Source organism: Piliocolobus tephrosceles, chromosome 12, assembly GCF_002776525.5.
Source record: "Piliocolobus tephrosceles isolate RC106 chromosome 12, ASM277652v3, whole genome shotgun sequence".
Taxonomy (NCBI): domain Eukaryota; kingdom Metazoa; phylum Chordata; class Mammalia; order Primates; family Cercopithecidae; genus Piliocolobus; species Piliocolobus tephrosceles.
The window spans coordinates 23,366,216-23,393,120 of NC_045445.1; the positions used below are offsets into that span (position 1 = coordinate 23,366,216).

At 40.2% G+C, this 26,905-nt stretch overlaps 1 protein-coding gene across 5 annotated transcripts in view; it reads right to left on the reverse strand.

The window, feature by feature from the left end:
• Positions 1–15,546: 15,546 nt before the first annotated feature.
• The window catches only part of ARHGAP36 (Rho GTPase activating protein 36), a 30,953-nt gene continuing 19,594 nt past the window's right edge, over positions 15,547–26,905 (reverse strand). Inside the window, exons 1-12 of one of the 5 annotated variants that reach the window (XM_023198865.1) lie at positions 25,806–25,967; positions 22,799–22,957; positions 21,493–21,558; positions 20,751–20,986; positions 20,313–20,505; positions 20,036–20,091; positions 19,652–19,802; positions 18,925–19,073; positions 18,572–18,748; positions 18,235–18,332; positions 17,996–18,102; positions 15,547–16,782 (exon numbers count right to left, since the gene is read on the reverse strand). In XM_023198865.1, coding sequence (XP_023054633.1) covers positions 16,625–16,782; positions 17,996–18,102; positions 18,235–18,332; positions 18,572–18,748; positions 18,925–19,073; positions 19,652–19,802; positions 20,036–20,091; positions 20,313–20,505; positions 20,751–20,986; positions 21,493–21,558; positions 22,799–22,907 — 1,500 coding nt within the window. In that variant the 5' untranslated portion in view covers positions 22,908–22,957; positions 25,806–25,967 and the 3' untranslated portion in view covers positions 15,547–16,624. Of the gene's footprint in view, positions 16,783–17,995; positions 18,103–18,234; positions 18,333–18,571; positions 18,749–18,924; positions 19,074–19,651; positions 19,803–20,035; positions 20,092–20,312; positions 20,506–20,750; positions 20,987–21,492; positions 21,559–22,210; positions 22,279–22,798; positions 23,194–25,805; positions 25,968–26,905 lie in introns of those variants that run through there. The other 4 variants (XM_023198864.1, XM_023198862.1, XM_023198863.2 and 1 more) reach the window with 4 other exon arrangements.

Here is a 26,905-nt window from a genome sequence, read left to right on the forward strand (position 1 = left end):
TTTCTTTCTTTCTTTCTTTCTTTCTTTCTTTCTTTCTTTCTTTCTTTTCTTCCTTTCTTTCTTTTTTGTCTCACTCTGTCACCCAGGCTACAGTGCAGTGGCGCCATCGTAACTGCAGCCTTGACCTCCTGTGCTCAAGCAATCCTCCAACCTCAGCCTCCCAAATATCTGGGATCACAGGCACGTGCCACCATGCCTGGATAATTTGCATTTTTTTAAATAGAGATGGGGTCTCCCTATGTTGCCTAGTGTGATCTCAAACTTCTGGGCTCAAGCAATCCTCTGGTCTCGGCCTCCTAAAGTGCTGGGATTACAGGCATAAGCCACCACACCCTACTTGTTAAGTGTTTTTATCTCTCTCAACAAAATAATAATAACAACGGCAGAAGGAAACTGGGAGGTGATTGATGTGTTTATGGCCTTGAGTTTGGCTTTTGTGTAAAGATATACATATAAAAAATGAAATAGAATTGAGAATCCAGAAATAAACCTTACACATATTGTCAGTTGATTTCAACAAGAGTGCCAAGACAAGGCAATGGGCAAAGAAAATGATGAAATTGGACCCCTGCCTCATACTATACACAAAAATTAACTCAAAATGTATCATATACATAAATATAATAAGACTTGAGACTATAAAATTATTAGAAGAAAACTTAAAGGTAAATTTTCATGAGTTTGGTGTTAACCAGTGGTTCCTTGACTATGAAACCACAGTACAAGTGACAAAAGAAAGCATAAATTGAACTTCATTAGATCAGTGCTACCTTGATCCAAAACTAGATGAAGACCCATCAAAAAAGGAAAACTGTAGGCTGATATCACTGATTAATAGTGACGCAAAAATCTTCAACAAAATACTAGCAAGCTGAGTTTGACAATGCACTAGAAAAATCATTCATCTTGACCAAGTGTGATTTATCCCTGTGAAGGCTATAATCAAGGAACTAAACCAAGGAAGTAAACAGGCAGCCCACAAGATGGGATAAAATATTTGAAAATTATATCTTTGATAAAAGACTTGTATTCAATATTTATAAAGAACACACAGCTCAATAACAAAGAGGCACACATAGTATAAAAATGAACAAATGCTCTAAATTGACATTCTTCTAAAGAAGATGCACAAATGGCTGTTAAACACATGAAAAGATACTCAATATCATGAGTCATTAAAGAAATAGAAGTCAAAAGCACAATAAGATACCACTTCACACTCACCAGAATGGCTATAACAAAAAGAAAACAGAAAATAATGAACAATGGCAAGAATATGAAGAAGCTGAATTCTTCGTACATTGCTGGTGGGATGGGAAAATGGTGCAGCTACTTTGGAAAGCAGACTGACATTTCTCCAAAATATTAATCGGGAAGTTTGTTTGACCCAGAAATCCCTCTCCTAGGTGTTTACTCAAGAGAAATCAAACATATATCTGCACAAAAATGTTCATAGTAGCACTGCTCATAACAGCCAAAAGTGGAAACAGTCCAAATGCTAATCAGCTAATGAAGAGGTTAGTAAAATGTGATATATCCATAAAATAGAATATGTAATGCCAATAAACAACGAATGTAGTACTCATACAACTATAACATGGATGAAATTTGAAAACATGTTCAGTAAAAGAATCCAGTCACAAAAGGTCACATATTTTAAGATTCCCTTTATAGGAAATATCCACAATAGGCAAATTTATAGAGATGAAACATAGATTAGTGTTACCTAAGGCTGAAGATAAGAAGGAATAGGGAATGACTGCTAAGTTGTATGACTTTTCTTTTAAGAGGGAGGTAAATGCTCTACAAATTGGGTAGTGATGATGGTTATACAATTCTATCAATTTTCTAAACCATCAGATTGTATACTTCAAATGGATAAATTTTGTGGTATATAAATCATACCTCAATAAAGCTGTTTTTAAAAATGAAAAAAAGGAAAGCTAAAATGGCTGCATTAGTATCAAACAATGTTAATGTTAAGACTAGTAATATTACCAGGGATAAAAAGGGCCATTGCATACTTATGAAGGGGTAAATTCACTAATGAAACAACAATTCTAAATGTGTGTGTACCTAACATCGGAGCTTCAAAACAGATGAAGCAAATACAAATCTTAAAACAAAATAAACAAATTCACATTTATAGTTGGAGATTTCAATACTCTTTCTACAAGCACAGAGAAATAAATATGTACAGTATATAGATTACCTGAATTATACTATTAACCACTTGTCTTAATATATATAGATAATACAGCACCCAACAAGAGCGAAACACAGTTTCAAGTACACATGCAACACTTGCCAAGATATACTACCATATTTCTGACTTGTAAAACAAACTTCAACAAATTTGAAGGATTTGAATCAGACAAAGTATGTTCTATAACCACACAGAATTAAATTAGATATAACAGAAAGATACCCAGAAATTTTCTAAACAGTATAAAATTAATAAATATTTCTGATTTTCCTTTTGAACAGGAAGGAGTATCAGGGAACACATTTACCATCCCACTTGACATGGCTAAAAACAATCAATGTATATTAAATAATGATTCTCAAGACACTGATTGCCATGCAACAAAGGATAGTGATCCCTGAAAGACAGAAAATGAATGAGATGAGCCAACAATTGTTCCAGCTTGCTGCCTGAAAGAGGTACCAACGTGCAGCGCAGAGGATAGAAACCCAGGTTTTGCCCAGAATCCAGGCATTCTCTCTGAGTTGAGGAGATAGACCTAGAAGTCGTAGGAGTCCCAGAAAGCGAAAGTTCACAGGGCAGAGCAATTGAGAGGAGAGAGTCATACAGATAAAGAAATGAGGAGATCTGCAGAGTGTCCTTATTCATTGCTTAGATCAGGGCTGATGGATTTGTGTATGTAAGAACCCAAAGGGATTATAGAAATAGTACCTCACATTCACATAAGGCAGAAAATAATTTCTGTACCTACCGCCAGAGTGAAAGACCTCATAATTAATGGGACATAGAGACGAATACTCAGAAGGGTCTTGTCTGAGTAGTGAAGAAAATGAACCCTAGACTAAATGCTGTTCTGGTCTACCTTGAAGTTTAAAAGGAAGACATGTAAGTACCAGTCTTTTTTCAAGTAACTTAGCTGCATCCTAGAACAAAGCTCAAGAATAGTTATAGAAATGCAAAATATACAACACCTACAAGTCAAAATTCACATCTGACATCCAACCAAAAAATTACAAGATGAACAATGCAGCAGGCAAACACTACCCATAATAAGGAGAAAGCTCAGCTAATCAGAACAGACACAAAGCTGGCACAGATGATAAAATTAGTAGATAAGAACATTAAAATAGTCAATTTGCCTGTATCTCATGTTCAAGAAGATAGAGGAAATACTGAATAAACACGTTAGCTGTAGAAATGGAATATACAAAAAAGACACAAGTCTAACTTGTAGAGATGTAAACCACATTGTCTGAGGTGAAAGTACAGTCACTGGGAATAACAAGATAATAGACATTCAAAATAAAAGATAAACAAAGATAAAGATACAGAAATCAAAACTCTCCAAAATGAAATACAGGGAGAAAAGAGATGGAAGTAAAATGAGGAACATCACTAAGTTGTGGGATAATTTAAAGTAGCCTAATATACATGTGATTGGAGCCTCTGAAGAGGAGAGAGAGACAGAAAACTAAATATTTGAAGAAATAATAGTATAAAACTTTCCAGAATTGGTGAAGACTATAAAGCCACAGATCCAGTAACTTTAGCATGTCCAAGCACAACAAAGATGAAAAAAAAAAATACACTAAAACACATCATAATAAAATTAACCACAGTAATTCATGAAAAGAAACTCTTAAAATAAGCCTAGAAGAAAGACACATCACGTAGAGGAAGACAGGTAAGGATGATAGATAATTTCTTTTCAGAAACCATGAAAGCTATAAGACAGTAAAACAATATATTTAAAGTACTGCAAGAAGGACAAAGTAAATCCACAATTCCATATCCAGCCAAAATGTGTTTTTAAAAAAGGGATAAAATAACATTTTAGGATACAAAAAAGCTGAAAGAATTAATCACTAATTACATATTGCACTAAGCAAATTGTACAGGAAACCCTTCAGGTGTATATCTATAAATATGGATATGCCCAAAAGAAGGAAAACCACTGGAGTTTTACCATATTAAAAGTAAAATACATGACATTTGCAAAAAATTGGAAGGGAGGAAATGGCATTTTTAGGATTCTTATGTGGCAGAGAAAATATGAATATGTTTCCCAGAATCTCTAATTCCTGTTTTTATGTACTGTGTAATCCACTCTCCTTGAGTTTAGGTGGGACATGTGACTTGCTTCTAGCTGATAGAATACGACAAGAGTAATGGGATATTACTCCGTTAGTGAGGTCAGGTTATATGGCAAAGATGATGAGCTACCACTCCTATCATTACATTGCGTTATAAAAGTCTTACCAGACTGGCAAGAGAGATTTTCTGCTAGTCTTAAAGAAGCAGACGAACATGTTATGAACTGCCTATAGAGATAGTCACATGGTAAAAAGCCGAAGGTGGCCTCTAGGACCTTGAGGACACCTCCAGCTAAGGTAAGAAACAAAGGCCTTTAGTCATAGAGTTGCAAGGAAATTAATTAGGCCAACAAGTTTAATGATTTCGGAAGCAGATTCTTTTCTAGTTGATTCTCTAGATGAAAATATACTCAATCAAAACCTTGATTGCAGCCTATGAGACCCAGAGCAGAATATCTCATTAAGCCATGCCTAGATTCCTGACCCACAGAAACTGTGAGATAATAAATGTGTGTTGTTGTGTGTAGCTGCACTGAAGGTTGCAGCTAGTGCCCCAAGACAAAAAAATAAGAAGTGAGTCTTTATTCCAGACTCCGAAGGAATAAGGAAGACTTTATTCACAGATACCATAATCATCAATGTAGAAAAGCCAACCAATTTTACAAAACAAAACTATTATGACTGATAATATACAAATTCAACTTACAAAATTTAATTTTATTTCCATATACTAATAATGAATAATCAGAAGTTAACATTTTTTAAAATACCATTTACAAAATCATCAGAAATGTGAAATACAAATAATTCTGACAGCAGAGCTGCAAGATTACTGAAAACTATAATATGTTGCTGACAGATAATAAAAAATACCTAAATAAGTGGAGATTTAGTGGGTCAAAAGAATCTCAGAATTGATCTACAGATTCAATGCAATACCAATCGAAATCCTATGAGACTCCTTTGCATAAACTGTTAAACCGATTCCAAAATTCCTATTTAAATGCAGAGGACCAAGAATATTCTAAACAACTTGCATAAAAGAGAATAAACTTGGTGGCTAAGACTATTCAATTTAAAGATTTGTTTATAGTCATAAGGATAGTATGGTCCTGACATAAAAATAAACAAATAGATCCTTCAAACAGATAGAATGTAGAAATACAGAAAAAAATGAATTATTAACTGATTTTTGATAAAGGTGTAAAGGCAATTCAGTGAAGAAATGGTAGTCTTTTCAATAAATGGTGCTAGAAAATGTGAATATCTATATGGAAGAGAAAGATAAACTTCAATCCATACCTTATACTATATACAAAATCAACTCAAGGCTAGCGGTAGCTCATGTCTGTGATTGCCGCACTTTAGGAGGCTGAGGTGGGTGTATTACTTGAGCTGAGGAGTTCAAGATCAGGCTGGGCAACATAGCTAAACTCCATCTCTACAAGAAATACAAAAATTAGCTGGGCGTGTTTGCACACCTGTAGTCCTAGCTACTTGGGAGACTGAGGTGGTGGGATCATTTGAGCACAGGAGATCCATCCTGTAGTGAGCCATGATCACACCACTGCACTCCAGTTTGGGCAACAGAGTGAGACCTTGTCTCCAAAATATAAAAATAAAAATAAAATTTAAAAATCAACACAAAATAAATCATAGACAGAAATAAACAAACTAAAAATATATTTTCACATTGTTTCTTCATATGACATATTAATTACATTGATTGGCATTACTAGTCATTAGGGAAATGCAAACCAAAACCACAACAAGATGCCATTCAGACTTACTGGGAGGGCTACAATAAAAAAGTCAGATAACAAATATTATTGGCAAGGATATGAAGAAATTGGAAATATCAGACATTTCTGGTAGGAATGCAAAAAGATGCAGTCACATTTTTTACAAAGTGTTTGGCAGTTTCTCTAATGTTTAAACTTACGGTTACCATATGACGAGCAATTCCACTCCTAGATACATACTTAAGAGAAATGAAAACATACCTCCACACCAAAACTTATGTATGAATATTTATAACAGCAATATTTAAAATAGGAAAAACTGGAAACAACCCAATTGGTCCTCAACTAATGACCGAATAAATTAAATGACAAAAAAATTTCTAGAAAGCAAGAATACAGGACCAGGAATAGAGTGACACAAGTGAGGAGCCAAGGGTGCAAAATATAAGGACGTCCTCATTCTCAGGGACTTGCGCAACCCTCAGTGTGAGTTCCTCCTTAAATTTTGTGCCTTAGGCTCATCATCTCCTCCTTCTAATGTCGACCTGAGAGAGACGTCTTGTGATCTTGGATTAGGCAAAGATTTTTTAGAAATGACACCAAAAGCAAGATTCATAAAATTTTTTTAATGATAAACTAGACTTCATTAAAATTTTAAAGGTTCTGCTCTCTAAAGGGCACAATTGAGAGAATGAAAGTCAAGTCACAAACTAAAAATATATATATATATAATCCAGATTGTACAAAGAACTGTCAACATCCAATCAAAAATCTTAGTTAAAAATGGACAAAAGATTTGACCAGAAACATGACCAAAGAAAGAGGAAAAATACAAAAAAAAAATGCTCTACATCATTATTTACTAGGTGCATGCAAATTAAACATGGTATAGCTATACAATTAATTGTTATTCAGCATTAAAAAGGAATAAAGTTCCTATACATACTATTAATATATATATATAACATAGATGAAACTTAAAAACATTATGCTACATGAAAGAAGCTGGTCACAAAAGATCACATATTGCATGATTCCAATTAGGTAAAATATCCAGAAGAGGCAAATCTATTGAGATAGGAACTCCTTTGGTTGCCTAGGATTTGGGTGATGGGGAGCATAGAGAGTAACTGCTAACCGCTTCATGGTTTCTTTTTAAGGTGATGAAAATATTTTTATTTAAATTCTGGCAATGGTTGCATGTCTCTGAAAATATACTAAAAGCATTAAATTGTACACTCTAGATGGTAAAATGTATATGAAAATTATATCTAAACAATTATTTCAAATAATCATGAGATTTCTGCTTAGGAAAAGCACATAAATCTTTATTTCCAAACTCCTACACACTAAGTACAACTATAAACTCTGGAAGTAACTCAAAAGACAACCAAAGAAAAACTCTGAAAAGTGGAAGAGGAAGGTATCTTGGTTTGAGACCATAGAACTAGGAAAACAAAATAGTGGCCAGTCATATTATGACCTCTTATCAACAGAAAATGGTGACCCAGGCCTGTCATTTCCTCACCACCAGCGTAGCAATGGAAGGTGGTCATAAAAGCTCATTTTTCCTCAGGATCATATAGAAGTGCTACCTACAACAGATGAGCCAGATGACACTGAAAATCAATAAGAGAAAATATCAAAACACTTGGAAAGTAAACGAAACTAAACCAACCGTGAGTCAATGAGAATGTCTCAAAAGAAATTAAAAATGTATCAAACTGAATGAAAATAAATATTCACCATATAAACACTAGTGGTATACTGTTAAAGCACTGCTAAAATGAAAATAGATAGCATTAAATGCTTACATTAGAAAAGAGTAAATCAATAATCTAAGTTCCTGCCTAAAGGAAGTAGAAAGAGAGGAGAATAAACCAGACACAAGTAGAAAGGAGGAAATAATAAAGATATTAGTATAAATAAAATTAAAAATAGGAATATAATAGAAAACAAAAATGAAACAAACAGCTAGTTCTTTGAAAAGAGCAATAAAATTGAAAAATCTACCACAAGATTGACACCCAAAAAAAGAGAAAAGATACATACTACTAATATGAGGAATGAAACAGACTATAACTATAGACCCTGCAAACATTCAAAGGATGATAAGATAATACTAAGAACAAATTTAATCTCATAAATTTTGCAGCCTAAAAGAAATGTACCTAATCTTTGAAAACCCAAAATAAAATAATCCAAATAGTTTTAGAATACTTAAAGAAATTAAATTCTTTAATTCATAATTTTTCATAATTTCTAAAGTTCCCAATAAAGAAATCTCTACTCCAAGATGGTTTCACTGGAGAATTCTACCCAATGTTTAAAGAAGAACTAGCACCAACTCTATGCAATCTTTTCCAGAAAACAGATGAGAATTACCTATTTCCACTGCATTTTATGAGGCCAGTATTATCTTGATACCAAAACCATATTAAAAAAATACAAAAACAGAAAGTTACAGATCTATTACGGATCATTAATCTAGGCACAAGAATTCTTCAAAAAATTAGCATACTGAATTCATCAATGTAAAAATAAACAACTTAAATACCATGACCAAGTAGAATTTATTCCAGATATGTAAGCTGGTTCCATATTCATAAATCAACCATTGTAATCCGTAATATCTACAGGCTAAATGAAAAATCATATGATCATATCAACAGAAAAAATATTTGACAAAATCCAACATTAATTCATGATAAAAAGCAAAAACCTCTTAGCAAGATAGGAATAGAGAGGCACAATCTCAACTTAATAAAAAGCATCTATTATACAAAAGACATACACCTAACATCATAATTAATGGTGAAACACTGAACGCTTTTTCCTCAAAGATGAAGAAAAATGCAAGGATGTCCTCTCTCACCACTATTATTCAACATAATATTGGAAAGTTTAGTCATTGCATTTAGATAAGAAAAAGCAATAAAAGGCATATAGATTGGAAAGAAAGATATAAAACTGCCATTATTTTCAATGACATGGTTGTCTGCATAGAAAAATTCCAAGTAACCTATTAAAAAACAATCTCTTGGCCGGGCACAGTGACTCACACCTGTAATCCGGGCGCAGTGGCTCACACCTGTAATCCGAGCACTTTGGGAGGCCGAAGTGGGTGGATCACAAGGTCAGGAGATGGAGACCATCGTGGCTAACACGGTGAAACCCCGTCTCTACTAAAAAATACAAAAAATTAACCAGACGTGGTGGCAGGCACCTGTAGTCCCAGCTGCTCAGGAGGCTGAGGCCACTGCACTCCAGCCTGGGTGACAAAGCGAGACTCCGTCTCAAAAAAAAAAAAAAAGCACTCTCTTAAAACTAGTAAGTAAGCTCATCAAGGTCACATAAGACAAGACCAACACACAAAAATCAATCCCTTTTCTATATATTAACAATGAACACGTAGAAACTGACATTAGAAATGCAATATTAGACATGTCTGGTTCCAGCTCCAACGTATAAACAGGTTGGAAGTTGTCACTTCTGTCCTACAACAAGAAAAAGCTGGACAAACTAAAAATCGACAACTTTTCTTGACCCATCAGATAACTGAGGTCACAGGGCAAACTACCATCTCTAAATCTGGAGAGAAAGCCACGTTCAAAAATCTACAGCAACTGAAATCTGCTTAACTAAAACAGAAGCTACTGGAACCATAAGATGGTAAAAACATTTAAACGGTAGTTCTGAAAAATTGCTAAAAGGCTGAGTGTGGACTACTATGAGAGTCAGAAACTCATAGGATCCACAGTCTTAGGAGGATCTTCACATTTTTTAATCTACTTTCCCTTCTAGGAACCCCATCAGGTTCTTACAATGAGGATACAGGATCCAAGAAAAGTCTCCTTATGGCGCTGGAGAGATAGTAGAAGAGTAACCATTCTGAAATACATCTAGAGCCCTCTCCATAACAAATGCTAACTCTCCAACATAATTCTGAAACTTTGTCCTAGCTGAGAGAAGAGAATTCGTCTACACTACCGCATCCTCCAGCCTTCCTGTCTCACCTGAGGGAAAAATAGTAAACAAGGATCAGACTGTTAAAGAAATAGATTGGAAACACTGCAGGCAAAGAATGGAACAAGAGACAGGAGGGGAAAAGCTCTGTCATTAAAGAAATACTTGCAAAAGTCACATTCCAAAGACACAGATCCATTAAAAGACAGATGTAATTGGAAGATTATAAAATATCCCCTGATCCACACCTTAACACCATACCAACAGGGCTCCAGTATTATAATAGTGAGTTACAATCGAAAGAGCTGCAAGACACAGACTCTCTCTCAGAGGAGTACTTAGGAAAGCACAATGTTAATTGGGGAGACAAAAACAAGAACACTAGAAAAGTTTAAGCCTGAGGCACCGATAGTTACAGAAAAGATTACACAAAACCCAATTCTTGCCAGATTAACATGAATCCTCAGACTAGAGGTTTACTTACCTTAATTCCTCACATCAGATACAATATGTTCAGCTTTTAACAAAAATTACAAGGCACACCAAAAGGCATGAAAAATCATAGTCTGAAGAGACAATGCAAGCATCAGAACAAGACTTATATAAATGTTGGGATTATCAGACAGAAATTTAAAATAACTATGGTTAATATGCTAAGGGCTTTAATCAAAAAAAGTAGACAACATGTGAGAACAGATTAATCATGTAAGGAGAGAGATGGGAATTCTAAGTAAGAATTTTTAAATGCCAAAAATGAAAAAACACTAGCAGAAATGAAAGATGCTTTTAATGGGCTCATCAGTACAAAGGGCACGGCCAAGGAAAGAATGAGTAATCTTGAAGATAGGTCAACAGAAACTTCTTAAACTAAAATTTAAAAAAAAAAATGAAAAAAGAAAAGAGCATCCAAGAACTATGAGACATTTTCTCATGACATAACATGTGTAAATAGATTACCAGAAAGAGGAGAGAGAAAGAAACAGAAGAAAGATTTGAAATAATAACGGTACATCGATTTCTAAAATCAACGATAGACATAAAGCCACACATCCCAGAAGTTCAGGTGACACCATATAAATTGCTAAAAGTCATACTTAAGCATATCATATTCAAGCTGCAGAAAACCAAAGGTAATGAGAAAGTCATGAAAGAAGCCAGAGGGGAAAATACTTTGCCTATAAAGGAACAAGGATAAGAATTATAGTGGACTTCTCACCAGAAATCATGCAAGGAGTGGCACAAAAGCAATTCAATGGAGAACAAATAGTCTTTTCAACAATTGATGCCAGAGCAATTAGATATCCACATGAACAGACATTTCACTGAAGACTATATAGATGGCAAATAAACACATAAAAGATGTTCAATGTCATTAAGCATCAGATAAATACAAATTTAAACCACAATGAGATATCGCTACACAACTATAATGATGGGCAAGACAAAAAGAAATAGTGACAAGACCAAATGCTAGCAAGCATGCAGATACATTGCTGGTGTGAATATAAAGTTGTGTAACTACTCTGGAAAGTGGTTTGTCAGTTTCTTATAAAACTAAACATGCACTTGTGTGCCACCCAGTAATTGCACAGCTGGGCATTCATCCAGAAAACTGAAAACATATGTCCACTTAAATTCTGTACACGAATGTTCATGGTGGTCTTATTTATAATAGCCCCAAACTGGAGAAACAGCCAAAATGTCCTCCAGTAGGTGAGTGGTTAAACAAACTATGGTACATCTATACCATGAAATACTACTCAGCAATAAAAAGAGATGAAGTACTGCTACACACAACCTGGATGAATCTCAAAGTAATCATGTTGAGTAAAAAAAAGCCACTCCCAAAAGCTCACATATGTATGATTCCATTTATATAACATTCTTGACATGACAAAATTGTAAAAATGGATGACAGATTATTTACCAGGGGTTAGGAAAGGGAGTGGTGGGAATGAAAGGTAGATTTGTCTATTTTACTATAAAAGGGCAACAGGAGGAATTCTCATGATGATGGAACTTTGCTGTATCTGGACTGTATCAATGTCAATATCTTAGTTGTGATATTGTACTGTAGTTTTACAAGGTAGTACAACTGGAGAAACTGGGTAGAGGATATACAGGACCTCTCTGTATTGTTTCTTAAAACTGCATGTGAACCTACAATGATCTCAAATAAAAATGTTTAATTTTAAAAATATAAGTAAAACATCAGGAGATGGTGGTGTGGTGGTGTCACTGAGACCGAGGAAAATAAGTGTACTACCAATGTTTACTGAATGTAATAATAGGTTATTGGTGGTGGCTTTTGCCACCATTTTATTAGAGTAGTGGGAATAGAAGCCTGATTGGTATGGACTGAAGAATAAATGGGAGGTAAGAAGGAAGATAGAGACCAGGCGCGGTGGCTCACGCCTGTAATCCCAGCACTTTGGGAGGCCGAGGTGGGCGAATCACTTGAGCTCAAGAGTTCAATACCAGCCTGGTCAACATGGCAAAACCCCATCTCTACAAAAAATACAGAAAAAGTTAGCTGGGCATGGAAGCATGTGCCTGTAGCCCAAGCTACTTGGGAGGCTGAGGAAGGAGGACAGCGTGAGCCCAGGATGCAGGGGTTGCATTGAATCACAGTCATGCCACTGCACTCCAGCCTGGGTGACACAGATGAGACCCTGTCTCAAAAAAAAAAAAAAAAAAAAAAAAAAAGAAGGAAGATACAGAATAGAATAGACTCTTCTTTCAATGAGCTTGGCAAAAAGAGCAATATAGTAATTGTTACAGGGTAGTGATGGACAAAGGAATTGTTTCTAAGATGGGAGACACTTGATCATAAGAATATCCTGAAGTAAGCAAACTAGTAGAGAAGGAGAGATTTAAAAATCAAGCAAGAGAACTGAGATAATAGTGTAAGCAAGGTTTTAGGGCTGAGGGTAATGGAGAAGGAAAGCAGAGGAGAGACAGAGCAAGGGAAAAGAAACTAGAATAGGAACTTCTACGCTGAAGGAGTGCTATATAATAAGAAGTAGTGCTATGCAATATGAAGTGAGAGTTAGTGAAGCCAAAAAGACCTTTGTAGGTGTAGGGGCAAGGAGCTGAAGTTAGCCTCAATCTCCTTCATGAAGTAGGAGTCTGAGCCATGGTACGGGGTGTGGTGAGGGTAGAGTGAAAGGGGCTGTTGTTTGAGAGGAGTGATGAAAAAACTTGGAGTACAGATAGGAGGAAAATTGGGGAAAGAGATGTCCTGGGGTGTGTGAAAGGATTGCAGGGTGGCCAGAAGGGCTAGCTGAGGGTGGAAATTCTTGGCGTGCTGCTCCTTTCTCCCACAGTGGTTATTATGGAATCGGAGAAAGCATTTGTTTGGAAAGACCCAAAACTGGGGCTAAATAGTGCAGATGTGGCATTTGGAGGGCAAGGGGATGATGAGGCAGTTAATACTAAATCAATATGCCCCAAATTTTGGCTGGACAGGGAAAATAGTGAAGAGAAAAGGAAGGTTTTGGGCACTGGACCCCTCAGGGAAGCCAAAGAGCAAATGGCATGGACCCAGCCTTCATTAGAAGATTTGGGCCTCCGTGGGATATTGGAGATGAAGCCACGCCCAGTGATGCCAAGTGACTGGGAGTGGTTAAGGTACTAAGAAGTTAAAGGTCAGAGAGGTGTGAGGCCAGGGTATATGGGGTAAGTCTTCCATGTGTAGATTGTGGGCGGCACCCAGAATAAGGACAGGACTTGGAGTGTCAGGAAACCTATGAGCTGGGTCCTTACAGTGTGGAGAACAGCAAGGATAATGCCTACATCTACAACCACTCTCAGGCCCAGTCCCTGGGGCTGGTTAGGAATTGGCACTGGGAAAAAAATGTAAGATTAGGAGAAAACCTGGTTTCAGGGAAGGCCAGAGAGTGAAGGCAATGTTTTCAAATAATCTACTTTCTTCTTTGTTATCTGGTTTGTTTGTGTTGAAGCTGAATGATGAAAGCACACAAACTTTTCACAGGACACATTTTACTTTTTTGACCCCGTAAAGTCCTGGAAATGCAGTCAGAAGGTCTGTCTGAATCTTACTCCCAGATCTCTGACCTTTCCCAAGTCTGAGCCCTAGTGTGACTATTCATATAACAAGAAGGTTGGAATGGGTGAGCTCCTACATTTTCTTCTGCCTCTGATATCTGTAAGCCCCAGGTATAACTGCTAGAATCTGCCTGAAATATCAGTTATTGTCTAATAGCCTGTCCTTTCTGGAGAGAAAGGACCTGTAAGGAAGAAACCTGAAACTTGCTTGTTGAAAGGGCAAACCCCAATATAAAAAAATTGCTGCAGACATCACAATGCATCTTTGAGTCAGAGGCAAAATCCCAAGATGAATGGGCCAGTATAATTTAGTGTTTAAACAATCCAACTTTAAAGACTGGCTGTTTTTCCACTAACAAACTGTGTAATTGGGCAGGTTATTTAACCTCTCTGTACCTCATTTTCTTCGAGAATAAATTGAAGATGGCAGTAGCATATATCTCATAGTGTCATTGTGAATATTAAATTGAATGATGAACGTAAAGTTTTTAACAGTGTCAGACACTTTGTAAGACCTTGACATGTGTTAACTATCATGATTATTATTATTTACAGAATGTATTAGTGTAGGAGGGGACAATGCTACAAGTCTTCAGTCTGTAAAGCTCTATGCAAGCAAATATCCTAAAGCAAAGTGTGTAAAAGTAAATAACACAAACCATTCCACTTTCTAAGGCCCTGTATCTAACATGGAAAATTTCCAAGTATGTCATGAAGCCATAAGTTTTCAAGAAAAGTTGGAAGTCTTATCAATCAGACAGCAGTGTGTTCTTCCTCTGACCCTTGGAAGTCATATGTCTGCCGATGTTTCTAGGATTTTATTTTCCACTGATTCAGGGGGAATTTCTCAGTTGAAAATACCTAGTGGTCTCCTCATTTATTTCACTCCCTTCTCCCTTATAGGCTCTCCTCTTAAGCTTCCTTTGCTTCCCCTACTTCTCCTTCATCTCCCCTTAACCTTTTCTACTTTAATATTAATACTTCCACCCCCTTTATTCCATTATAGCCCTTCCCCTTTATTCTATTTTACTTCCCTTTATTTCACCTCATCCCCCATTTATTCCACATCAGCCCCTCCCCTTTATTCCATATCATCCTCTCCCCTTTATTCCACCTCACTCCACCCCCTCATTCCATGTCACCCCCTTCCCTGTATCCCATGTCATTCCCTCTCTATTCCATGTCTCCCCCTCCCACTTATTCTACTCTATTCCCTCCCCTTTACCCCAAATCACCCTATTCCCTTTTTCCCACTTCACTCCCTCCTCTTTATTACACATCACTCCACCCCCTCATTTCATGTCACCCCCTTCCCTTTATCCCATGTCATCTTCTTCTCTTTATTCTACATCACCCTTTCCTCTTTATTTCTGTTCACCTCTCCTTTACCCCTTCAGCTCTCTACTCAGAGCTTCCCAACCCACTCCTCAAATTAAAAGAAAAAAAAAAAAAACACACAGTAAGCCATGAATATGCTGCTGTCACAATACAGATGTTTATTAATGATTAAATGCCAGAGAAGTTTTAACAATCACAAATCTTTGAGCTCAGCAGTTGTTACCCATTATATGATCAATTTCTATCCCTCAATACAATACATTCTTCATTCTATGGACCTTAGCAGTTGTTACCCATAATATCAGCTATAATTTTGGATGTCATATGTAACCCATATCTGCGTGTTACTAGAGCATGTCCCGCAATTTTGTATTGTCTTGTATAAAGAAATCACAGAGACGATAGTTAAGAACATTTATAATCAGGTGACTTTAGCTACTTGGAACTATGTGTCCTTACCTAACTAGCTGTTTTGCTGACAACAGGGTGTGAACATCAATTGTCTTTAACGCAGATCCAGGTAATAAAATCTAATTTTTCCTCTAACTTTGGATGCCAGAAACACTAATTAGATCTACACTTGAGGTTTCCCTGTTGGCGTGACCTGAGCAAAACTGCACAGAATTTTGGGAGAGGCCGTTTGGCAAGCCATTGGTCTGAATAATTTGGAGGGGGAAATCCTAAGGTGGTGGAATTGGTGTGACATGATTTCGCATGAATTGTTTGTCAGTTGTCAGTAGGCTGACCTAATGTTCTAGCATGCCTCTTGAGGGCCTTTCCAACTGAGCTCTTGGGAGGAGGGTAGGAAAGTCAGGGAAATCATGCAATCCCATTTGGGGAAGGGAAAGCACCTCAAGATTTCTGAGGTTCCCTGGGAAAGGTGTTTACCACAAATGTCACATCAATTAAAGGGAAGTCTGCAGAGAGAGAGAGAAAGCCAAGATCAGGGGTAAAAGAGAAAGGCAAGGCAGTGCCGGGGAGCTTGGGCATGACACAGAAATGTCTCTGCTTTTACCAGCTGAAGAGACCAAGCATCCCCAGTGAAGGGGCTGGCAGTGTGTTTGGAATTCTCATCCTGACCCGAGCATCAGGTGGAACTCCCTCTTACCTTCAGATCTTTACCTTCAACTCTCTCCTTAATGTTTCCTGTGACATCCCAGATCTACCCCAACTCTTTTCCCCTGTCTGGCACCTTATAGAAGGAAAATCATCTAAGGAAAGAAGTAGCTGATGCCGGTTTTGGCCTCCTTCTCCCGGGGCACACGGAGCAATGGGCGGTCTTGCTCGGGAATGCGGGGGTTACCCGCTCCTTCCTCATCGTCATGGGAACGGGCAGTGTCGGGAGGCACAGCTGGCTCCTCAGAGGAACCTGGAAAATAGTAACAATGTTAACTCCTTATGTTTCTAGACCTTGTACTTTGCACAGCACCCAAGGCACTAAGACCTAATTTTGAGTTTCAAATACAGTATGAGGCAAGAAGGTAGGACAGGAACGATTATCCTCATTTGACATGTAAGAATACTACAGCCTGACAGCAGAACACAGATCTCTGAATCTAGGACCACTCGGGGAACTGGGAAAAGAGCTGAGTTAGGAAAGAGAAAGAGTAAGACAGATACCCTGTGCTCAGAGGGAATGTATAATACCACCAAGGAGACGGGTAAGAGGGCGACCTCCTAATAACCTCCACCACCCTGCAAGTAACCTGACTAATTTTACCAAGCAAATGAGTAACAAAGCTAGAGCTGAAAGTTTACAGCACTGCATGGAAGAGAGAAAGCAGGTGTTGCTCTTCAACACCTCTGGGGAGGACTTGCAGTCCATGACTTGGCTAGGCTGAGACTTGTTTTTAAGGAGAGTGGTATCTACAGGGAATGCAACATCTGCATCTTTATGAAACTTCATAGTCTGGGATTCCTTCAGCATCTGAGTCTTCATCATTTGGAACTCCATCAACAGCTGGGACCTCTTCAAGACTGGGATCTTCTTCAGAATCTTTGATTTCATCATTATCTGAAGCATCTGCATGGTGTGGGATTTCATTGTTTGGGATTACATCAAGATAGGGAACTTCTGCAAGGTTAAGATTTTGGTGGTCTTCAAAATCTGGTCCTTCTTCTAGGTTATGGTTTGGGTTTTCTCCAGGGTTCAGGATTTCTTGCACCTCTGGGGCTCCTTCAAGGTCTGGGACCATCTCAAAATATGGCATTTCTTTAAAGTCTGGGATCTCAATGAGTTCTGGAATTTCATAATCTGGTTCTAGAATATCTCCAAGGGAAGGAAGATCATCAAAATGTAAAGTATTATCATTATCATCATCATCATCTTCCTCACCAAGCTCTGGTATTCCTTCAAGATGTGGGCCCTGAATCTCAAAGTTATTTGGGATTTCTAGACCTTGAGCTTCCCCCAAAGACTACTCCTTGATTAAGATATTCAAATACTAGCTCTTCATCTTCCTCAGAGGACTCATCTTTCTCAAGGGGCTCATCTTCAGCAACGACCTGGCCTTCAAAAAGGGCCTGACCTTCAGCAAGGGACTGACCTTCGGCAAGGGTCTGACCTCCAGCAGGGAACTGACCTTCATCAAAAGGCTTGCTTTGAGCAAGGACAGCAGCCCGGGCTTCAGCAGAGGTTTCCACTGGATCAGAAAGTAGTGCATCCTCTTCCATCTTTATGCGTGCACTCCTGAATAGGAAGGATTTTGAAAAAGTCAGTTTGTGTACTTGCATTACTTAATATAAAGATGGTCTGGAGTTGGAAAACTCCATAGTGGAAGGTGCTTCAGGCTAAGCATAAACAAACCCAAAAAACACTCACTGGATCTTCCTCAAGTTCCTGCGTCTGATAAAATCAAGCGCTTCCGGGCTGGACTTCCACACACGCTTAGCAACCTGCCTCTGAATATGGGGAGGCACCTGAGGGTAGAATTAGCAACATTAGCCATCATTACACAGCACCTTTTCATTTATACTCATCTCTTTCAGGTATCCAGTACTAAAGGTACCAAGGCCAGCTAATGTGGGAGGAATTTCTAGACTGGATGATTTTGTGGCTGCCTATTTTGGCTACCCTTAAAGATGCAGGCACAACTGTGCCTTGCCTTGTGAACAGGAGAGGGATGGGTAAAACAAGTGCATCCAAAACTTGTACCTACCTGGAAGAGGACATCCCAGTTGTCAATCATGGCACGGACCACATTGACAGAGGCAACATAGTGATCAATCCCCAGCTTTGTTTTCCTGGACTCTCTCTTGCCAAACTTTCCCTTTTTCAGGAGAGCAGATCCAAACACCAAGGCCAAGTTGGTGGAAGTCATACGGTTGCCTGGGACCTAGGTAAAGGAAATCAGAAAGTGATTGACGCTGAGGTAGTACTGGGAGTTGTACAAATGAATATGTCTCTTTTTATTCTTGTTTCTCTCTCTCCTCTCCATCCACCCTCTTGCTGATATACTCCCACATATATCCCGTACTACAGTTTTCACTACTCTTTCCCAGATCTTTTTACCAACTGTCCATCAATGCCAATTGAGTCCTCGCAGTTCTCAGTGATTTTATGAAGGGCTGTCAGCAGACGCTCCAGGGTATCACTGTGGCAGGGTGGCATCAGGTAGACCAGCAACTGCAGGGCAGAAAGCTGATCCTGGGGCTTTAAAGCTAGAGGAAGGAAAACAGGGACTGTCTCAGGGGGATAGTCCTGGTCACAGACTGATACCAAGGGAGGTGAGATTCTGCTTGAAACTTGCTGGCAGTTATGGAGAAAGTACCCAGGCATCTTGCCTTTGTTCATTTCCAAAGCATTTGAGCTCAGGAACTCTGAAAGCAAGAAGTGCTCCCATAAAAACCAGACCTCCTCTATAGAACCTGTTTTTTTGTTTTGTTTTGTTTTGTTTGTTTGTTTGTTTTTTGTTTTTGCTGTTTGTTTGTTTTTTTTTTTTTTGGCCTGAGAGGGCACACACATCTTCAAGAAGCTCTAGAGAAATATCCAAGCAACAGACTTATAATGGAACATTTTGAAATACAACGAAAGTAACCCAAATAAGTTTTTTTATTAACATTTTATTTTTTATTGACAAATAATAATTGTATATATTCTGGAGAGGTTTTTTTTCATCTTCTTATGTTCATTCTGCCTTAGTTCTTCGAAGTCCTCCAGCCTGAGCTCTGTCCCTAGAACCCCTAGACCCCAATAATATTTCCTTTCCTTGCCCTACTAGGGAGGTCAGAAGACTCACTTGCTGTCAGGAGGAATGACATGTACAGATCATCTGGCAGCAGAGAGTCCTTCATGTCACGGAAAAACTCCTTGAGGAGTGCAGCCACATCATGGACATTCAGATTGTCATCCAGCACTACATCCAGACCTTGATCAAATTCTTCACGGAGCTAGGAAAAGGAGAAGACACGGACTATCTGCCTGGCCCACCACAGGCTCCATCTTGATCATTCCTTCAACAGGTTCCAGGCTTCAGTGGAAGTAGCTGGCAATATGGTGGGCCTGGGGGCTGCAAAGAAGACCCTGCTCCTCCCCCCACCAGGTAGTCAGGTCTATGGGGGAACTCCATCTCCTCCTGCTCTTTCTTATTGGAGGAACAAACATGTAAACATAACCAATTTACCTGACGCACTCTCTGCATGGAGTATTCAAGGGTAAAAATCCCCACTGTGCTTAAGCCTGAAAGAAAAGACCAGGGGATGCTAAGCATCTCTGAATTCCTTTCCCATGGCATTTCCTTTCTTCCCCCCACCCCCACTCCCGCATCCCGACCTCCACTGGGTGTCAGGGGAATGTTATCCAAGCCCTTCATCCTCGACCTCCTTTCTCCCCCCATTTCTAGAACATCCCTCCTTTCCCTTTGCCTCCTTCCTTGATTTACCCATTTGCAGCTCCCTTACCATGTTTTTCAATGAATTGGCAGCAAGCCTCAACAACCTGGGGGATTTGTTTCGCAATCGGATTGAGGCTCATCTTCCTTTTGGATCCCAGAAGTCGTTGGCCAATTGGAAAGGAAACTTTTGAAAGCTGCAGGGTCTGCAGCAGCAGGGCCCCATCTTCCAGCTCAGCCAGGCTATCCACAGACACCGCACCCTGTGGAGAAACCCAGATTATCTTAAAATGGGAAATAAAGAGAGTCAATTAGGACCTTCCTGAGTACTGTATGTATGACATTCAGAACAAGATACATTCCCTTTGTGGCAAGCCAAGGACAGCACTTCAACATATTGTGTTCAGCGCCCCCCTGCCTCTGAGGGCACAGGCCTTGACCCTCCGGCCTCACATTCCTGCATACCTCAGGAGAGGCCCCTGCCTGAAACCTGGAGGGTTTAACTCACTCGACGCCCACGGCGAGTGAACTCCCGGGGCAAGGTGGGCTCATTCCGCCTGCGACTGAAAAAGCGCCGGATGCGGCCAAACACCCTTTGCACCACGTTTCCCCGACGACGGCCCGCAGCCTGACCGGTGGCTTCTTCAACCTGCATCGCGGCTGTTAGTTCAAGATGTTTGCGGCGGGTAAACTCGTTCACCAGGACCTCTTCCAGGCGAATGCCAAATGTCTTGAGTGATACAGCTGAGGAGCCACGGAGAGAAAGAATGAGAAACGTCAAAGCCTCGCAGCGCTTAAATCCGGAGGAACTGCAGGGGCTGTAGCACTCCTCCCAGCAACCACTCGCAGCCAACCCCACCTCTCCAGACCCGCAGCCCCCCTCCCTGGGGAGCTAGCCAAAAAGACCCCGCAGTGGTTTGGCGAAAGGACTCAGCTCCACTCAACCACCCCGACGAGGCTCGAGGTCCCGGCCTTAAATTTTCCCTGGGGGTGACTACCTTGAGGCAAAGAGGGTGATTTCTTCGGGTTTATCTGTGTGGGGTGAGTCCACCAGAAAGGTCTGAGAGGACCGCGCCAAGCACCTACAGGTACTGCGCCATTTCCTGATATCACCCCCTGTGGGGTTTGGGAGCTGAAGAGAGTGTCTCCTGGGACGGTGGACGCCTCCCAGTCTCCAATAGCCAGGGCCACACTACACAGGAGGTTAGCACTCTATTTCTTTTCTAAAGAAAATACAAGAGCTCCCTCACCCCTCTGTTGTCCTCTCAAAATCAGAAACCCCTTATCCAAGGTGTTCGGACCGTCAGTAGGTAAAGCTACGGGAAGAGAAAAAGAAAAAATACACTTACAAATAGGACTTGATAAGTGACTAAAATATCCCCATGCACTGACCTGCCGCAAGGGGAGGGGGTGGCAAGGAGGTGAGCTCTGTCCAGCGGGCGAAAAGTAATTAGCTTTCTGTGAGCCTCAGTTTCCCCACCTAACAAGGCCAAGCCTATCTCACTTGTATCAGACTCCGAGAATTTAACCAAACCAGACAATCTAATGCGCCGCGTGCGCACCGCGCATCTTGCTACGCACCGGTAGTCGCTCAATACAACACTTAAAACATAAATTCCGGGGCTCTGAGGCCCCCAGATCACACAACAGGAGAAGGGAGGGAGGGGCTCTCCTGCAGCGCCACCGCGGGTGAGGGTCGCCAAGTTACTGCGGGCGCGCTCGCACCAGGTTGCCGTCGGCTCCCTGCGCTGCGGTAGGAGAAGCGGCGACACCTGGCTGTCCCCGCACTCCGAATCTGGCATCAGTGACTGCCAGCGGGGGCTCCTAGCCCTTTGCTTCACTCAATTCAAGCTGCGTTCGCCGTGTGCGCCTAGCGAAGCTGCCACCCCCAGCACTTTCCAATACCTCTGGGGCGCGCCTGGGTCCGCGCTAACCGCCTGGGCTCCGCTGCCAAATCCGCGCGCGTACCCGTGAGATTCCCTGGTGCGCTCGAACCTCGTCCTGAGCTGCGTCCTGCTCGCTCCCCGGCAGCCAGCTGAGGTGGGCAGCGCTCGCGGCGCACCTCCTGCCGCCTCCCCCGCGCCCGCACCGCCTTCCCGCTCACCGCCCGGCTAGGAGCGTCTCTCTCTCACACACTGTCTCGCTATCTCCCTCTACTCTCTGTCTCTCGACCGCGCTGTCTTTATCTCTCCCAGTTCTCTCCAGAGTGTCCCTCTGCGCTTCCGTCTCGCTCTGCCTTATTCTCGCACCGCACCTGGTGCGTCTGTCTCTTTACCGGCCCTCTGTCCACCTGTCTGTCCCTGATATCTGCCTTCTGTCTTACTGCCCCTCAATCCCCAGCCTTCGACCAAACTCAACTAATTTTTACCCCTTCCAAAATTCAACAAATAGCCTTCAACTCCGGCTTCTTCTGTTCCCCAGACGCCAGGAGAACTGACCAAGTCCGAGATCAGGCGTGAGCCCCTCCCTCCCTCCTAGACCCCTAATCCGCCCCGTCCTGCCCGGAGGGTCCACTCTCCCGAAGGAGAGGATGCCACACTCCGGGGTACAGCTTACCTCTTTCAGGTTTGAATTCGGAGAGGAAATGTCTGGCCACGAGTTCGTGGTAAGCAGTCTCTTGCAGCTTCAGACGCTCCAGCTCGGAGAGGCTGTGTATCGATACCATCTTCGTCCTGCGGTCGGAGTTGTGTCCTGGAGCTCCTCCCAAGACACTCACTAAAAAAATGAAGGCGGACAGCAACAGCAAAGGGGGCATGATTCTGGGGCACAGTGCCCTTGCTGCCTTCAGAAAAGGAACGCAGCCACCCATTCTGGAATAGGATGATTATCAAGGCTGCATCATCCAATTGCCACTGGACCTGGTGGAGAGAACTATGGGGGTGGGGGTAGAGGGGGAGGGAAAACTGGGAGGTGGCTTCACCCTCTAGCAGAGCAGCCTCTGGTTGCTTTTGCTAAAAAAGAAAAAAAAAATTCAACTTCAAAAAATCAGCCCTTAACAGATAGTCCAGGAAAAAGAAAACCTAACTAGAAAAAAAAAAGTACAAAGAGAGAAAATATGAAGAAAAAATAAAACAGAAAAACATTTTTTGACAAAAGCACTTTGAAACAAAAATAAAAAAGTATTTTCCATGAATTAATTAATTAGAATGTTTTTGGAGGTTTTTTTTTTTCTTTCCCTGATGGTACTCTATGCTGTCCAGGTTGGATAAAAAGGGGACTTTCATGTAGGTTAGGAGAGCTGCAAATTCATACAAGTCTTCCAGAAAACAAACTGAACACGAGGGTCTGGAGCCAAAAGTCATCCCCAGGCCCTTTGACCTAGTAACTCCCCTTCTAGGAATCTATCCTAATAAAATCTTCCTACAGACAGGGAAAAGCATATCCGCATAAACCATAATAGTAACAAAAAAGGGAAAAAAAAGCTAGCCCAGCAATGATATTAGTTACATAAATTTTGTAATGGCCACAGTATGGAAAAATTATGCAATCATTAAAGTGACATTTACAAAGAGTTTTTAAACAACAAATACAAAACACAGAATTGTATTAATTTTGATTGCAACTATGTGAAGAAAAGCATGCATAAAAATAAAAGACTGAAGGAAACACACCCAAATGCTAACAGCATTTGCATTAACTGGTGAGATTTTGTTTGCCTGTTGCCTTTTCTCTATTTACCAAACTTTGTACAACTTGATTATATTACTTTTTCATAAAAAAATCATTTGTACCAAAACCAACAAACATCATTTCCAGACCATTTCTAGTGAGACTCCTTAAACAGAATTGGTGATCCAAGTGGAGTCTGTCTTAGCCTAATGGTAAAACCTATTTTATATGTGCCTTCTCCATGGTGCCCACTATCTTACACTACTTCCAGACTACAAAGCATCCCCCACGGGGTATGCCCCTGCACCTCACACGGCATCCTTTCCCGCACATTCTCTATTACTCATTTGTTCATTCATTCCTTCATTAAAGAAAAAAGAAACACCTGTATTAATTGCCCACTTTTTGCCAGGCACCAAAGATTCAAAGGATGAGCAAGATAATACTATTTCTTTTTTTAAAGATTTAACAGTGCAGTGAAGGAGATACACAGGTTAGCAACAATTTACAAAACCTTGTGATGCTAGACCTCCAAGATATAAACAAAGTATTGTGAGAGCTGAAAGGAGAAAACATCTAAGTTTGCCTGGAGACAGAGGAGGGGAGCGTCCGGAGAGAACAGCTTGTGCAAAGGAAAAGAGATGGGAGAGAGACTATCATATTCTTGAAGTTGTATAAAGGGACTGGAAGGAGATAAATCTGGATGGGCAGGGATGAGATCATGGATGGCCCTGTAAGCCAGCTTAAAGAGTTGGACTTTTTCCTGAAGGCAATAGGGTTTTAGGCAGGGAGTGAAAGAGTCAGGGTTGCACCTTGGAAAAATCACAGAAAGCCATGAAAAAGCCTGTTTTGGGTAGAGAGCTGGAAGTAGGTAGATGAGCTAAGAGTCAAGGGATATTGACACAAGTCAGTCTCACTAGGACTGGAGTAGGGGACGAATCTCATGGATGGAACTGACAGGGCTTAGGGAACATCTTTAATTGCAATGGAAAGAAAACAATTTAGGATAGCTCCCAAGTTTATGGTTTGGGTGAATATGGCTGGTTCCTGATAGAAAAGATAATTCAGGAGATGGGGAACTAAACCTTTTGCCAAGAAAGGAAGTAGTTACATACTACTTTACTGAATATATCTTTCCCATGGAATCTACAATGACATTCTATATATGATTTGGGGGGTGGGGAGCTTAAATTTCAAAGATCATGCAATGCAGCTTTGGGAGAGAAAAGTTAAGTAAGGGTTTATCATGCAATAATCTAAATAGATGAGCTATCCTCTGTCCAAAAAAACAAACAAACAAACAAATAAACCATATCTTGAATTTTGTCTCCAAAACTCTTTTGCCCACTTTCCCTAATAGCCAGGATCACAGATGTCAGAAATAGGTGCAGTAAGAGAAAAGATGAGGAGTTTTCCTATGGCTTTTGAACTAAGCCAAGAGGAAAACACCTAGCATAGTTATTAAAGCTTCAACTGCAAAGCTCCATCCCCCGGACCCAAAGTGAACACCTAACCCCAACCACCAAACTGCAACTTGCAAAGTGACCCTTTTAACCAAAGGCACATGCATTTAACCACAGTTCCAGACTAAGCTTCTAGCAATCCCCCATTCAAAATAGCAGGTCCAGAGCCTATTAATCTAGGGTCTCATTCTGAGACACACAGCCTAGCTGTGGCTTAATTTTTCTAACATTACTCCCCTCTTCCCTTTCCCCAATCCAGACGTCTTTTGTACCTGTCTTGGAGTTTCAGTCATTTCTTCTTATCAAAGCTTACCAGATCTGATCATCCAAAGAGCAGTGCTGGTTCTTTCACCCAAAAATAAGATGAAAATCAGTCCCTTCTCTCCCACAAATATAAGGTAAGAACAAACAGTAAAATCCCCAATCAACAACAGCCCCAAAAGGAGAGAGAGAGAAAAGCCTTTGAGAGATGAGTCAGCCTAGATGCTTACAATTCCGAAGGAAATCAAAGGCCTTAGAATAAACCGTTTGTCATTGCCTCCCTGCTCCAGCACACAGGGCTACACTTAAGAGCAGTTATATGCTACAGTTCTACCAGAAAAATTGGCAGAGCCTTACTTGCTTTCAACCTTCTCAAGGTGCCAGTAGCATACAATACAGAAGCAGATTTAGGAAGACCAATGTCCCCAGACTAGAAGCAGATGGGTGGGGTGGGGAGGGGGAATGAGTAGGCAGGCTTTAGCACTGTGAGAGAGGCACATAACAGGTTCTTGAGGTTTGAATACTCATCCTCAGGCCTGACATTTCGAGCTGAACACAAAAGGAGGCTCCCTACAGGAAAGAGGTGCCAAGAGACCTCTCTTGCTCCAAAGTGTTTTCCCCTGACCCTTTCATTATACCATGACACTAGCCTGAAGTGACCATGAGATTCAAAAGGAAGATGAAAGCAAACCAGCTCGGTTTCAGTCTAGAATTCAAAACATTTGCAGAAACACTATCTTTAGACAAATCCCTGTACTGGTGTTAGAACCAAATAGAACTGAGTTCAAAGCCAAACTCTAGATTTCTTAGCTGTGTGATCTTAAGAAAGTCAGTTGAATTCTCTGAGTCTCAGTGGTCTTCTCTATAAAATGGTGAAATGACACAGTATCCATTTCAGTGGTTGTCTGAGAGTTGAATTAATAATATTACATGTGATATTTAGCATTGGTTTTTAATAGACATGTTAATATTGAAGGTTCTTTGCATAGGGCCAGAGTTTACCAAAAAAAGTCATGTTTCAAAAGTAATTACATAAAATTAGAATTTGTATCAATCCATTGAACAACCTACTGTGTTCAATCTCCACTAAATTTGAATTATGTAAAGAGATCTTAGGAGATTTTGAGGAATAGATCTTTCTTCTTCATTCTCCAATTTCATCACAGTCAAGTATTTAAAAAATCATCTTATAAAATTTAGAAAAACTAACTGCATAGGTTAATATTTCAAATGTTATTATTCAGATTAATAAAATGCCTGTATGTCTCAAAATTTGTTTCTCTTTCAAACCATCCAATTCTACATTGTCACTAGCACAATACATATATAT